This window comes from Balaenoptera ricei, chromosome 10 (assembly GCF_028023285.1).
Source record: "Balaenoptera ricei isolate mBalRic1 chromosome 10, mBalRic1.hap2, whole genome shotgun sequence".
In the NCBI taxonomy this organism is placed as follows: Eukaryota; Metazoa; Chordata; class Mammalia; order Artiodactyla; family Balaenopteridae; genus Balaenoptera; species Balaenoptera ricei.
In genome coordinates, this window is record NC_082648.1 from 6,353,650 (window position 1) to 6,366,824 (window position 13,175).

Sequence of the window (13,175 nt, forward strand, 5' to 3'; positions counted from 1 at the left end):
ACATACATGTGTGTATATATATATATAAAAAAATTCAAAAATAAACATTTGTGTGATGTCATAGTTTACAAAGACTGTTAATATATATCCCTTGGAAACGCTTTGGCTCGTGTGATTTTTTTTTTCAAATGTCCCAGAAATAAACTCTATAGATACTCAGACCCTTTTTGATTTCTATATTCTGCTCCTTATGGCTTCTACATCATCAGGATGGGCAAATCCTCTTCAATCTGTTTGTCCATCAAGGACGTGGGGAAAATCCCCTTCCCTGAGAGGACCTGGGGTCTCGAGCGGGCTGTTTTTGCCTTTGATTTACCAACTGACAAGGACAGAAGATGTTTATAAAGCAGAAACCGCCCTCGGACTCTCACAAGCACTTGCCATCACTGAAGAGTCCCCAGGAGGAACAGAGCGACCCATTTGCTGAGCCGGGTCGAGCAGGAAGGAGCGTCTTGAGAAATTTGAGTGCCTCGTGCCCGTCCAGTGCTGCTCAGGTTCCAGGCTAGTTTTCTTCCCTGGTCTCCTTCCCTGGGCTCAAGTTCTCAACAACTGGGCCTGGAGGGTTTGAAGAACGCTGTTGACCCGAGTTCCCCTCCTCTGAAGACCTAAGTGGGGTTGTTTGGGCTTCTTCCTGCTCTGCACCCCAAGTGTTCCCGCCCACAGTCCAGGCCAGAAAGAAGCCCAAGGACAAGGGGCAGAAAGCTCCTCAGGCGCCTAAAGGTATGCCCCGTAATCCCCCTGACGAGTGAAGGTACAGTGAAAGCGAGGGAGCTGGCAGGACAGCCGCCGCTGGTCTCACCCCCGGCCCAGCCTGGCCGCATCCTCTGCGGCTTCTCACCCACCAGAGCTCTGACAGCCCCACTGCGGTACCACTGAGGTGCTGGGCTTGAACTTGAGTTAAGAAGGCCACGCATGGAGATAGAGGGAAGGTAAGGTGACCAGAAGGAGACAGGAGGGTTGAAACTGAACAGGGAAAAGAGCAAAAGTGAAGCCAGACACAACACTGTAGATGAACGACACTTCAGTAAAAGAAGTTAAAAAAAAAAAAAGTAATGCCAGAATCCTACTTGGTCTTTTCTCCATTCTCCTTTATTTCATAAACACCTAGTTACAAGCTGCACAAATCAAAAAATAAAGGCAGAGAAGGATGTGGGGCAGATTTTTATGATGCGTAGCGGCTGGGAAGGGAGACTCGGTTGGGAACCGGTCCTTCCCTCCACACACAGCCCTGGACCAGGGCTATGGCCCCTGCAGCGGGGAATCTGGGGAGGAGGTGGGCAAAGATCCAGGGTCGCTGAGGCCCCTAAACCCAGAGCCCACCCCAAAAGCCCCTTCGATGCATGGCAGGGGTAGAATGGGGAAGGGAAGGAGTTTCAGAGATAGGGCAGCAAAGTGAAAAATCAAGTTAGTGGATACAGAAGAAGTGGAGTCATCATGGTAAGGAGATTAAAGAAGGAAAACGTAGGTAAAGGGGCAGTGAAAGGTTCTCGCTGAGACCCCCAGGGAGAGGTGGGGGCCAGCTGGCCTGTTAATTTAATATTAAATTGGGAGTGGGAGTTGAAGAGGAAAAGTTATTTCAGGGGATGATTTCTCAGCCTCTCAGCCCGTACCTGGAGGGGGAAAAGAGATGAGCACAAGTCAAAAAGAAGACAAAATATAAAAGCCAGGGGTGGTGCCTAATCCCCTATTCCGGTGAGGACACTCTTCTGTCTTTCCGTACCAACTAAAACTTCCACTGTCAAAGGCGGTGTTTGCTGGGCACGTGGGCTGCTTCTGCCTCAAGGCTGAGGGCCGGGCACCGTACGCTCCCCGCCCCCGCCCGTGCCTGAGGCCTCAGCCCCCTCAGTACTTACACGAGAGGCCGAGGGCCCGGGGCCCTCACCAGTCATAGCGGCGGGACTGTCGGGAGGGGGAGTCCTCGGGTCCCTGGATGGCCAGGCGGGGAGGCCCCTCAGCCCTCCGTCCCCCACCGCCTGAAGCCTCGTGCCTCCGAAATTCCAGGGGGCGCTGCTGCCGGTATCGGGAAGTCTCCCTCCGCCACTCATCATCAAAGGCCGCGGCCTCACCTGGGGGGGACACGGAGACCACACACGACACCTGTGTACCGCCTGGCTTCTCCGGGCAGACCCGGGGCCAGACGCGGGCCGTGAGCCACAGGCTCTACGACCAAAACCCAGGGCGAAGGCTGAAAGGCTGTGTGGGGGGATGTGCTGGGGAAGGGAAGCGACTTATTTAGCAATTTTGGATTCAACATGGCTCCTGGAAGCATGGAGGCAATCAGGAATGGGATAATTACTTAGTTACTTAGTGCAGTCCCACGCACACTGGAAGAATTTAATAAATATTTGTTGACTTCAAAAAAATAAGTAAGAAGAACTAAAAAACCGGATCCAGATGGAGACGGGTAGATTACTATCAGTATCTGACTTGGGTGACAAAGTTTGCCCTCCTCGGTGAGGACACTGCCGGCACTGACTTAGCCCTAAGCTGACAAAAAGGCTCCGAGTGAGTTAAGAACGTGGGGCTCATCCATAACCTTGCCCAAGAAGTATCTACGGAGGTAGGGAGAGCAAGCCGCTATCGCCTAGCTCACGGGGCCGGGGCCGGGGCTGCCGGCCAGGAGGCGGGCAGGCCGAGCAGCGGGAAGGGGGGCTCACTCTCATCCAGGTTGATGTAGTCCTGCCGCTCCTCCTGGTCCCCCGTGCGGTGGTTTCGGGAGCGCTGGAGGATGTGGGCCCGGTCTCGGATGTGATGTCCGATGGACATCTGCTCCAGCCCACTGTCCGAGTCCCGTACAGTCCTCCGAGTCTCCCGGATCTGGGGGGAGGCAGAGCGTGGCACACTGAGCGGCTCCTTCCAAAGCCCGGCCACACCAGCCCAGAAAGGCCGCCCGGGACCCAATCCTGAAAAAAGCAGCCAGGATTTCTGTGGGGGCCATCCGATCATGCCTCCTCTGGGATAGGAGGAGCCCTCCAACTCACCCCGCCTGGGGCCGAGCGCATCTCTGCTGTCTCTTGGTAGACCTTGGGTGCGCCGGCGCCCGTATTGGAGTAGGAGATGACAGTGGAGGATGAAAAGGTCTGGCAATTACCTCCAGCTGTCATGTGCTCCTGAGGAGGGAAGGGAACAGCAGGGCTGTGTGGGGAGGGGTTCGCCTCCGGAGAAGGGATCCCTCCCTTCAGCCGCCTGTGCCTGCCCACATCTTTCTCATAAAACGTGAGAACCAGCAAAACATCGGGACTCATCATTACCCCCCAAATTCCTCTTTGTCCAACAATACGCCAGAAGGACCTGAAGAGATGGAGCCTTAACTGCACGCTTCATAAGGTGCACTGCTGCTTCCCACTCAGGAACCCGCACTCTCCGGGTCCAGCGGCCTTATCCAGCTTGCACGCTCCACAAGTACGCCCTTCCCCACTCCCGCCTCTGGGGACTCAAGATGTTGCCAGCCATCACTGGGAACAGGGCCAGGGAAGGGGATGGGATGGGGCAAGAGTCTCACCATGTTCCCAATCATGTCGTTCATCATCCCAAACATGTCCATGAAGCCGCCCGACTGGAGCAAAGAGATGGAACACAGAGTCAGGAAGCAGGGCCACGATCAGAGGTGGGCGCGCTCAGGCTCCCACGGGCTACATAGCTACACGTTCCCTCTCTCCGTTTCCTTCACATCTAGCAGCTGCTCTTCCTCATTCCTCGTGAACAGGACCAGAAGAGGCGTGCTTCTCTCCATGCTTCTCTTCCTGTATGCCGCTGCCCTCCTCCTCTTCAGTCTCTATGGCTGCTCTGATCCCATGTTCCTTCTCCTGGCTGCCCTATTTCCTCCTACCTTTAGGAAGCAAGCCAATATCACTGGATTTTAACCTATAAGGGGTTGGTCCTGAAACTGTAGAAAAATCTTTTACAAGCCATCTCTATTTCGCCTTTCAACAGCACCTCCTTCCTCAAAAGAACAATTATATCAGGCAATTATATCTTCCTAATGGGTATGGCTCCTAGAAGTACAGGAGCCAGTAAGTTACCATCGTGAACTCATAGGACTCAGCACACAGCAGGCCCAGAGCTCTGTGAACACTACATGAGGATTCTAGGGTTACCCATAAGGCTATCCAGAGAGGCACATTTGGAAGTAATATCTAAGGGTATAGAGCATGTCTAAGATGGAAGGACGCAAGGGGATGAGGACTCACCATTCCCAGCATCCCGAAGGGGGAGACAGCCCCAGCCTACAGGAAGACGTAAGGAACAGAAATTAGGGACTACATCCTATCTCATTACCATCCCAAACCAAGCCCATGGCCTCTGTTGCTTTACCATCCTCCTCTCAAAAGGGGATCACAAAGTCTGTTTCTCCAGACCCCTTTCCCCACTCCTAGAAGGCACTCCACTTGCTAAGTTGGCCGTTGTACAAGAAAAATCAAGCACTTTATTGACCATGCTCCAACCTTTTTTCGGGTCTCAGGTCTGTTGCAGCACCATTACCTGCATCCTGCGGCTGGCAGGCCTGGTCCCTGGCATGTTGCCATCTGTGATGCTGAGGAAGGGGCTGTATCCAAAGCCGCCCGACAACATCCGGTTCATGTGCTGACGGTGAATGGCAAAGGGGTCCCTGTGCAGGGAGTATACAGTGCGGGTGGCAGAAGGGCCAGCAGTCAGCACCTCCCACCCGCCCCTCCCCCGAAGAAGAGCCATAGGGAACCAGTGGCACAGATTTCTCCTCGAAGTCTGAGCTGGGGCTGAGTGGCCACCAAGTTGTGATCAGTGCCCGCGACGGGAGCCCAGATGTCTGGCTCAACTAGTCAGAGACCTGAAGTGGAGCGGATGCGTGCTCTAGAGCAGGAGGGGGAGGGGATACTCACATCAGGAACATGGGGTCCTCAGGCTCCACGTCCCTCATGAAGCGGAACATCCTGATTTTAGCTCCAGGGGGCTCCACACTGTGAAGATGTGGAGGCTCAAATGTCGGAGGCGGCCAGGCTTTTCGCACACCCGCTCAGGGCAGGGACTCTCAGCGCATGGTCCCCTTCCAAATACTGGAACTGGCCCCCCAAACTCCAGGGAGACCCTTCTGCAGGTGTTCAACATGACCCTCTAGGGAAAGCAGAGCTCTTCAAACCTCTCCCCGAAGGAGGACCATGGAAAATTTTTCCAAGCCTGTTTTCTGCCTCCCCCATTCAGAGCCATCCTCTTCCCAAAGCCCTGGCCAGAAGCATACTCCCCTTCCCCCGACGCCACCTTTCCGCAGGTGAATCCCCAGTGCCGGCCCTCCGCCCGCATTAATGACCCCCACCCCGCCCCCTCCTCACAGCCGGCCGCGGCCAGGCCTCCCCCGGCCGGGCCTCACCGTCCCCTCAGCGCCTGGCGGCGGCACCCCCCCAAGCCCTGCCTCCCTGCCGGGCGAGCAGGAGAAGCAGGCCTGACCCGCTCCCCTCCCCGCAACCCAGGCTCCCGGGTACCCTGCAGCCCCACAGGCCTCTCCCGCCCCGGACCGGCTGCCCGTTCCGCTCGAGCCTCACCGGTCCCCGATCCGGACTCAGCGGCCCATCCGGCCGGTCTCGCCTCTCGGTGCGCGGCAGGATCGGGGCTTGCGGCCCCGGACGCGGAATTGGTCCGGGCGTGAGCTCCTCGGCCTCCCGCACCGCCTCCTCGCACAGCTGCCACCTCTGTGCCCCCCCCCTCGGCCCACTGAGCCCGAGCCCCGGCCAGGCCCGGGCGGAAGTGACGTCACGACGGGACAGCCCACCCCCTTGGGCCTGCGGAGCTCCGCCCACGGGCGGGTTTGGGGCGCGCGCGCGCGCGCGCGTGAGGCTGGCTCCCGGGCCGCGGAGCTGGGAGTCGCGGAGTCTACCGGGACCAGGGGAGGGGAGGCCTCGTTAGTAACCTGGATTTGGGTCCTGTGGACTGGAGGAGGCTCCCTGTAAGGGTGTGAGGGAGGAACAGAGGAGTCCATCGCCGCGAGGGGAGGAAGACGGAAGAGGACGCGGGCAGATTTCCATGGGGGAGGGCGGGCTCCTCACGGGCCCCACAAGGTGGGGCGGATCCCTGGGGGAGCAATAAGCAGATTTCTACCCGGGAAGCTTTCATCCCAAGAGGGAGGAAGGGCGGCAGTTCTACGGGGGAGGCGCTAGGGCCAGTCTCCTCGAGAGGAGGCGCGTTCCAGGCAGGGGCGGGGCCCTCGTAGTGACGTAGGAGAGGAGGTGACAGTTCTGCCCAGGTCTTCCTCTGGCTTCGAGAACTCGGACTGGAGCAAAGAGAATCCAGGTTGGGGACCGGCCGCCAGATGGCGCTCTTCGGCCAGGCTAGAAGTGCAGCCCCTTGGGAACTGGCGTTGGCGAGGCTCCCGGACCGCCCCCCCTCAGGTACCCTGCTGTGAAGGGTCACACTGGGGAGAGGCCCTAGTTCTGAAACCTTTTCGTTTAATGCCAATCTCCGCTTTCTCTTCTCTAACTCCTGTATCCTCAGGAGCTCCCAGTCCGCACTGATCTTTTCTTGCCTCGAGTCAAGTAGGTAGGTAGGTCAAGGGTCTAACGTTTGGGAGAAGAAAGGGGTGGAGCGCTCCATTAACCAAGCTCACCCAGGGGCAGAGTTGCAGACAGGCCCAGGAGACCTGACTCGAAGGCCAAAGACTGACACTTTGACATACTAAATGTCTTGCATAAAATCTGGCCCAACTGGAGAGAAGGGCCCTCCCCCTGGGTGTCAGGGGATTTGGACTGTCCCGGGTGGACTTTAGACTGGACCCCTCCAGACTCCAGCTCTCCTGGTTCTTTACACTGGCCGCTAGCCACGTTAGCGGGCCTGACGTCTGTGGGCCCGACAGTGAGAGACTTGTTCCCATCGCCAGCACTTCCCTGGGGAAGAAGGTGAAGGGGGTCCCTGGTGACTCAGGAAAAGGTGGTGGGAGTGGGGCTTCTCAGGTTTCTTTGGACTTGATCATTATTAAAGAGGAAAAACACGATAGTGGAGACAGAGGGGAACAGAGAGAAATTAGAAGCTGGCAGACTGGCAAAGCTAAAGCCAAAGACAGAAAAAAAAGAAAATGTATTTTCCATTGATATTTCTGGGGAAGAGACTTAGTAAAATCTTTTATCTTCCAGATGCTCTATCTCTAAACATGCCGCCATGCAAGTGCCCCTTTTCCTCTTGCTCCCAAACAAAAGCATTTTGACATGTGATCAAGAGTTGTCCCAGGAGAGTTCTGCAGCCCAGACTCACGGAAGAGTGGGCCTTACCTTCCAGCCTCTCCCTCCTCATTTCATGTCCAGCCTTCCGCAGAGATGCATAGGAGATGCACCTTAGCTTCTAGCCTCCTCCTTTGGTCTTTTCCCATTACCTGGTATCCTCTGCCTTTAGGTGTCTAGAGCTCTTTCTCTTCTTCCTTCCAAGACTTAAGAATGTGATATCAGGGACTTCCCTGGTGGTCCAGTGGTTAAGACTTTGCGCTTCCACTGCAGGGGGCACGGGTTTGATCCCTTGTCAGGGAACTAAGATCCCGCATGCCACACAGTGTGGCCAAAAAAATAAAATTAAAAAAAAAAATCTGGTTATCAGTCATTTTTACCTTTGCATGATTTTAAATCAATTACCTCTCCTAGGAATATTTACAAATTACAGTTTAGCATCTAACTATGACCTGGGCTTTGTCTCAGGTTAAAAAGAGATCCTTGGGACTTCCCTGGTGGCGCAGTGGTTAAGAATCCGCCTGCCAATGCAGGGGACACGGGTTCGAGCCCCGATCCGGGAAGATCTCACATGCCGCGGAGCAACTAAGCCCGTGTGCCACAACTACTGAGCCTGCGCTCTAGAGCCCATGAGCCACAACTACTGAGCCCACGTACCACAACTACTGAGCCCGTGTGTGACAACTACTGAAGCCCGCGCGCCTAGAGCCCGTGCTCCGCAACAGGAGAAGCCACTGCAATGAGAAGCCCGCTCACCACAACTAGAGAAACCCGCGTGCAGCATCGAAGACCCAATGCACCCAAAATAAATAAATAAAATTAAAAAAAAAAAAGAGATCCTTGAACAGATGGGGATGAAGGAGGAAATGCAGAGCTCATTTTCAGAGTGCCCAGCGATGGACCATATAGGCAGCCATCCGCTCCAGGAATTGAAGGAATGTAATTTTACAAGTAACCTTTCTGTCCCCCAGACACAGTTTGTGTCTATCTTCCTTCTCCATCACCTTCCCATCCCTTCCGTTCCCCCCCTCCCTCCCCCCTTCCTTCCTTCCTTCCTTCCCTCCTTCCTTCCCTCTGTCCCTCCTTCCTTCCTTTCTCACATCTCTGTCCAGTGAATTCTGATGAACAGAAATTCCTCAGTCATCAGAGTTTCCTGTAGATGATAAGATGTAGGAGGGAGGGTGGGCCCTGCCAGGGGTGAGGCTGAACTCAAAAGGGGATAAGCATTGTTGGGAAGGAAGAGAAACAGTGGTTTCTCTTCACTGCTTTATCTGATGGAGCCAAAGTCAGGAAGTCCTTGAGAGAGTAGAGCTGGGACAGAAAAGGGGCCCTTGTTAGATGTGAGCTCACGCATCTGGAGCAATCCCAGGGCAGTTGGCTATTGGAGCAGAGTGAGGATGGGGCGATGATGGAGTTAGGGGACACTGGATTCCAGCCTGAGCCAACGTGAATGGATGTGATTTGTGTATGTGTATGTGCATGTGTATGGGGGGGGTGAGATAAACCCTGACAATTAGCACTAAGTTGCCCCAGGTAGAGAGACTGAGTTGTATAGTGGACACCAGATCAGAGTGAGATTGAAAAATGACTCAGGAACATGTTTTTAAAAACCAGCTTTTCAGTTTGTTTTATATTCACATCCATTCAACAAATATTTATTGAATGCCTACTGTGTCAGGCACTGTTCCTGGCTCTGGAGATATAGTGATACACAGAAAAATAAAGCAGGTTGGAAGTTGGGTAGAGGAACAGGCAAGCAGCTGGGAGGTGGTGGTTGCTTTTAGGGTGACTAGGGATGGCCTCATTGATGAGGTGACTCTTAAGCCGACTGGGGTTAAGACATTCTGGGCAGAGGAAAAAGCAAGTGCAAAGGCCCTGAGGCAGAAGTATGCTTAGTGTGTTCACGGAACAAAGAAGCCAATGTGCCTAGACTGATGTGAATGAAAGGAAGAGCAGTAGTGAGAAACAAGGCACAGAGCAAAAAGGAAGCCAGATCCCGTGGGACTTTGTAAGACCTACAAAGGACCACTCTGGCTGTTGTACGGAGAATAGACCATTGGGGGGGGGGGCCACAGCAGAAACAGAAGGACCTAGCATGCTGTAGCCATAATCCAGATGGCTTAGAGTAGGTTAGAAACAGTGGAGGCGAGAAATGGTCAGATTCTAGGTATGTTTTGAAGATGGAGTTAACAATTTGCTGATGGTTGGATGCAGTACAAGGGAGAAGAGTCAAGAATGCCTCCAGGGGGAGTTCCCTGGTGGTCCAGTGGTTAGGATTTGGCACCTTCACTGCTGTGGCCCTGGGTTCAATCCCTGGTCTGGGAACTAAGATCTCCACAAGCCACAAGGCATGGCTGGAAAAGAAAAAAAAAAAAAGAATGACCCCAGGGTTTTTTGACCTGGGCAACTGAATGAGAAATAAATGACCATTCTGCTTGCCACACTGTACTGTGTGCATATAGGATTAGCTTGAGAACATATGGAAATTGTGTCTGGCTGAAATTGTGATCCTAACCCCATGGTTACACAGGATAACTGAGTGGACAGTCTTCCCTTTAGAAGCTAGCCACCCAAAGCAGGAGGAGGACAACAGGAATACGTGAATCCCATGCCTAGTTCGACCATAAGATATTAGATGTTTGACCACCTTGGGCAGGTATGCTAGTGTTAACGGTTGGCATTAGCAGTGGAGCTTTAAGTCCTAAGAACTTCCTGTAGTCTGTTGATCATTTCAAGAAGGCATCCCCAAGGAGGCAGCGTGATGTCTCGTGATTAACGCGGGCTTTAAGGATTGAAGTTTGTGCTACCTGTGTGGTAGTTCCTGTCAGTAAACATTTATGGAGCTCCTACTATACGCCAGGCACAGTGCAAGGTGCTGGAGATGAAAAGACAAGTAAGACATGGTCTCTGCCCAACAGGGTTCACAGTCTGGTGACGGTGGCCAACATGGAATCCATGATAATCCTGGGATGAAGGCCGCCATAGGAAGATGTATATTAAAAGGGCGAAAGTGGTTCAGAAGGGGGAGTGAGTGGCTTGGGGGGTGGGGTAGGGCAGCCAGGAGAGCATTTCAAGCGGAAGGTGAGATCAATGCAAAGGCACAGAGGTAGGCCCCACTGGGGAGGAACTATGAGGAGTAAAAAAAATGCTGCAGCAAAACTTTTGAGGGAAACTTGGTGAGAGCTAAGGCTACAGAGGTTAAAAGGGACGTGACCTTGAAGGGCTCGGTTTGCTTCTGGACTTTATCCTATAGGCCTGGGGAAGCTATCAGAAGGTTTTATGGAGGGAGATGACAACAGTCTATTTGTATCTTAGGCAGAAAGGCAGTTTATGCATTTCAGCAAACATTTTTGAGCTTCTACAATATGCCAGGTACAGCGGTAGGTGCTGAAGATACAACAACTCTTAAATCATGATTGAAAACCCAAATTAATTAAGCGTAAAGTCAGTGAGTGATGTTGACCCTTGGAGCAGGGGCAGGACTGGGCTTGGAGAGAAGAGGAGGTGCTCAAGGAACCTTTAGAAAGTGAAATGTGAAGGATCTAGGGAAGGAAGGAAGAGGCGGCGTCTCGGATGACCCCTTGGCATGAATGAATGGGTGGGGGACAGGATCTTTAACTGAAATAGAAAAATGGGGGAGTTGCAGTTGGAAGGCATGGGGTTGAGGCGCTGTGGAGGATCCAGGGAGAGAAGACAGAAGGGAATTGGAGTCATGACTTGCACTCAGGAGAGAAGCCGGCGCTGGAGATATGGGTTTGAGAGTCATCAGGGCTTGAAGTGTGCGTTGGCAGTGGGACTTGTACCAGTGGAGGTGCATGATGGAGTCGCTTAGGGAGACTGAGTGAGAACAGGACCCCTGAGACCTGAGCCACCTGCATGGGTTCAGTTGGCACCGTTGACTGAATAACCTCCTCCTGGTTATTAAGTCCTCCCTCAGCCTTTTACCTTCTGGGCAAAATAAGCCTCTAGCTGTCACTCCTGGTCCCATCTCCCCTAGCCTTTTCACGTTCACTTTCCTCTACTCTGGGTCAGCCACATCGTCTGTTTCATCTGTGAAAATGTGGAAATCCTGAGCAATCATGCACCTGTGGTAAAGTACATGACAACAGTGGCCCAGGTGACCTTCCAACATGGCAGCCAGAATTGCTTTTGACTTTCCATGTACAGAACACTGGGGATGGAGACAAGAAACGAGACAGAAAAAGAAAAGGCAGTTTAGGGCCAAGGTCTGAAGTGGTGCTGTCCAATATGGTAGCCACTAGGGCTATTTAAATTGAATTAAAATTGGAAATTCCCTGGCAGTCCAGTGGTTAGGACTCAGCGTTCTCACTGCTGTGGCCCGGGTTCAATCCCTGGTCAGGGAACTAAGATCCCACAGGCTGTGCAGCATGACAGAAAAATAAAATAAAATAAAATAAAATAAAAAAGAATGAGGTAGACTTCTATTTAAAATAAATAAATAAGGGACTTCCCTGGTGGCACAGTGGTTAAGAATCCACCTGCCAATGCAGGGGACACGGGTTCGATCCCTGGTCCTGGAAGATCCCACATGCCGCGAGCTACTGAGCCCATGAGCCACAACTACTGAAGCCCGCGCGCCTAGAGCCCATGCTCTACAACAAGAGAAGCCACCGCAATGAGAAGCTCACGCACTGTAAGGAAGAGTAGCCCGCGCCCAGCAACGAAGACCCAACGCAGGCAAAAAATAAATAAATAAATTTAATTAAAATTAAAGTAAAAAACGCAGTTCCTCAGTTGCACTAGCCGCATTTCAAGTATTCAGTAACTACACGTGGCTTGTGGCCACTGTATTGGAAACTGCAGATATAGAACATTCCCGTCATCACAGAAAATTTTATTGGACGGAGTCCAGCCTAACTAAATCTAGGAATCCATCTCCTCTCAACTCTCTACTCTCTTGAGTTTTGAAAAGATTTTTTTTTTTAAGCAAAGGAAAAATGAGGAATAGCAACAAGGTCATTGGGAGCGGAATGGGATGAAGAGTATAGTGAGGAGTGGAGAGGCCCAACTTTCAGGTTTCTGTCCTCCCATCCTTGAATGATAGCTAACGACGCCTTCCTCAGCACTTAACCTATCAGATAAAGAGGCAAACTGAAAAAACCCAGGAAGCTGAAGAGGGGGAAAAATTCACTTAAGAATGAGATGGAAATAGTTATAGAGTTGAACACCTTCTACAGAGTAGTGAGGGAATTGCTGGGATGTCCGAAGTCATAGTTTCCACGGGGGCTCGGGCCTCCCCTATTCTCACCTGGCCTTCCTTTTCCCACCTCCAGAAAATGTGTAAGAAGGCACAGGTTTCCCCATTCAACCAGTGGAAAATTCTCCGTTGAATTGTGGACTAAAAGAACTCTAGGAATAGGCAAGCTTCCACAAGGCCTCAGAAATCATTCTTTGGAAAGTAGTAAACACAGGCTGGCATCATTTAACACTCTTGGCCCCAGAGGCCCAGAGACCAACCCCAAGGAATAGGGGGTGGGCTTTCAGCATCCCACTCATTCCAAATTCTTCCTAAGTGTGTAGCTTTCTTCTTAGGAAGCCAAGACTTCAGGAGACATGTGTTGTCCAACCAGAGAGCGAGGGCTAAGGGGTGCTTCTTCCATGCAGGAAGGAATTAGATCCAGGCCTCCTGCTTCCTACTTTTTCCTTTGGTCCCTGCGGACCCTAGAGTCCAAACTCTTAGATTCTCAAGGCTCTCCCTTGGGCCTTGGGGCAGGATTCCCATTCTCTGCCTCTCCATCTCCCTGGAATTTTCCACTGCAGCTGCCTCCGCTCCCAGACACCCCTCCCTGGGCAAAATTCCCGGCTCCCTCCGCCTCCCCTTCCCTAATCACACCTCATTCCCACCCCCGGCCCTCAGGCCCAGCCCACAGTCCAACCCACAGCCCACACTAACCCCGGTGGTCCCAGTTAGGGAAATGGGAAGCCAGACCCTTATAAAAGGGTGAGAGGGAGGGTCCCAGGCTCTCTCCAGGG

General features: G+C 52.8%; 1 protein-coding gene across 1 annotated transcript; it reads right to left on the bottom strand.

Annotated features, from left to right (window-relative positions):
• Positions 1-1,067: 1,067 nt before the first annotated feature.
• MLF2 (myeloid leukemia factor 2) lies at positions 1,068-5,711 on the bottom strand. The gene is made up of 9 exons (XM_059935218.1): positions 5,517-5,711; positions 4,860-4,937; positions 4,483-4,609; positions 4,191-4,226; positions 3,503-3,556; positions 2,982-3,110; positions 2,658-2,817; positions 1,854-2,066; positions 1,068-1,610 (listed from the first exon to the last, which is right to left on the bottom strand). Exons 2-8 carry the CDS (start codon positions 4,907-4,909, stop codon positions 1,879-1,881), a joined length of 744 nt encoding a protein of 247 aa, XP_059791201.1. The 5' UTR covers positions 4,910-4,937; positions 5,517-5,711; the 3' UTR covers positions 1,068-1,610; positions 1,854-1,878.
• Positions 5,712-13,175: the final 7,464 nt, after the last annotated feature.